The sequence below is a fragment of the Apaloderma vittatum genome, unplaced genomic scaffold (assembly GCF_000703405.1).
Source record: "Apaloderma vittatum isolate BGI_N311 unplaced genomic scaffold, ASM70340v1 scaffold32739, whole genome shotgun sequence".
NCBI classification, from domain to species: Eukaryota; Metazoa; Chordata; class Aves; order Trogoniformes; family Trogonidae; genus Apaloderma; species Apaloderma vittatum.
In genome coordinates, this window is record NW_009736439.1 from 7023 (window position 1) to 8798 (window position 1776).

The 1776-nt window shown below is 55.1% G+C and overlaps 1 protein-coding gene across 3 annotated transcripts in view; it reads left to right on the forward strand.

Moving 5' to 3' along the window:
• GGA1 (golgi-associated, gamma adaptin ear containing, ARF binding protein 1) overlaps positions 1-1737 on the forward strand; it is an 8614-nt gene extending 6877 nt beyond the window's left edge. For 2 of the 3 annotated variants that reach the window (XM_009876967.1, XM_009876969.1), the window contains 6 exons: positions 138-323; positions 442-545; positions 627-725; positions 942-1111; positions 1358-1468; positions 1627-1737. In XM_009876967.1, the coding sequence (XP_009875269.1) occupies positions 138-323; positions 442-545; positions 627-725; positions 942-1111; positions 1358-1468; positions 1627-1737 (781 nt within the window). The remainder of the gene's footprint in view (positions 1-137; positions 324-441; positions 546-626; positions 726-941; positions 1112-1357; positions 1469-1626) is intronic. The other variant, XM_009876968.1, reaches the window with a different exon arrangement.
• Positions 1738-1776: the final 39 nt, after the last annotated feature.

A 1776-nucleotide genomic window follows, 5' to 3' on the forward strand; every position in this document is an offset into this window, starting at 1 on the left:
TTCCAGGTAATGTGCCAGGAGCCAGGGCAGAGGGTGGGGTGGGTGGTGAAAGCAGCAGATGGAATAGGTAAGGAAATGTCCCACATCAGATGGTCGGTGCTGATATGCAGCCCTGCTTGCGGGGCTCTCTGCTCTCTTTTACAGTCATCGGACAGCAATGAGCTCAGTATCGCCCCTCTCACGGCAACGCCACCAGTCAAAGCAGATGCTGGCACATCCTCCCCCAAACCTTCTCCTTTCACCAGTGGCCTGGATTACCTGGACCTCCTAGGCAAGACTCTGCTGCAACAGTCTTTGCCTCCAGAATCTCAACAAGTGCGATGGTAAGCAGGGGTAGTGTAATCTTGCAGCTCTCCCCGTTTTTTCTATTTCTGGGGCATCAGACAACAACATTTCAGTACCCCGTTCCACTCCTTCCTCTCTCTCACTCTCTCCCTGCAGGGAGAAGCAGCAGCCACCCCCTCGGCTCACCCTGAGGGATCTTCAGAACAGGAGCGGCTCTGGCACCACGGCCCACAATCCCAGTGCTCTGCCCGTGCTTCAGAGTGTTTCCCCTAATCCCACGCTGCCCCTGACCTCAGAGCTGCCTCTACCTGCTCCGCTTCCACAAGCTGCCACCACAGCAGCAGGAAGTCCTGCAGTCCCACCACGGCCTCCGGCCACTGGCCTGCCCCAGGAGATCTCGCTGGCCAACATCACTGTGCCTCTGGAGTCAATCAAACCCAGTGAGCCGGGGAGAAAGAGGGGGTCAAGCTTGGGGGGAACAAACCATGTGCACGTGGAAGGGAAGAACGTGAGGAAACTTTTTGCTTGTTGGATTTTGTAGAGGTTAAGGAGGAGCAGTATCTGCCACTTTGCATGGAGTTTGGGTGATGGGGAAAGGTTGCTGCAGGGCTAGTTCCACCCTGGCTGACTTCTGCCTGTCCCTGCCTTTCCCACAGGCAGCATCCTTCCTGTGACGGTATACGATCAGCACGGCTTCCGTGTCCTCTTCCACTTTGCTAAGGATGCCCTACCTGAGAGGCCTGACGTGCTCGTAGTGGTGATCTCTATGCTTAGCACGGCCCCACAGCCCATCCGCAATATTGTCTTTCAGTCTGCTGTCCCCAAGGTAAGGCAGCTGCTGGGGCTGAGGTCCCCAGACTAGGCTGAAGTATGATTCTCCCTTTGCAGGAAACACAGAGTGGGTGCAGAGAGCTCTGTGGGGTTGAGAACAAATTGTGTTGCTTTTGGATTAGCAGGAACCAGCACAATATTCTTCTCTTTGATTAAGCAGTGGAAGCTTCCCAAATACAGGAGCAGGGCCTCTGGCTACCAAGTCCTCAGGAGTGCGGAGGATGCTCTTTTCTCTCTCTAGGTGATGAAGGTGAAGCTACAGCCTCCCTCAGGCACAGAGCTGCCGGCATTCAACCCCATTGTCCACCCCAGTGCCATCACACAAGTTCTGCTGCTCGCTAACCCACAGAAGGTAACGGCACCATCTCTGGGGCATGAGCAGAGGCTGGTCTTGCTGCTAGGGCACCCTCTCCCTGTCCTCTCTGCAGCGTCTTAGAGACCTGATTGGTTTGTGCCTCATGACTTTCTTGCCACCCTTCTGACCATTTATCCTTCCTCTCTTGTCTCCAGGAGAAAGTGAGGCTACGGTACAAGCTGACCTTCACCATGGGAGAGCAAACCTACAATGAAATGGGGGACGTGGATCAGTTCCCTCCACCAGAGTCCTGGGGAAACCTTTAGGGCTGCACATTGCAGGCACTACTCTGTGAAGTCCTTGGG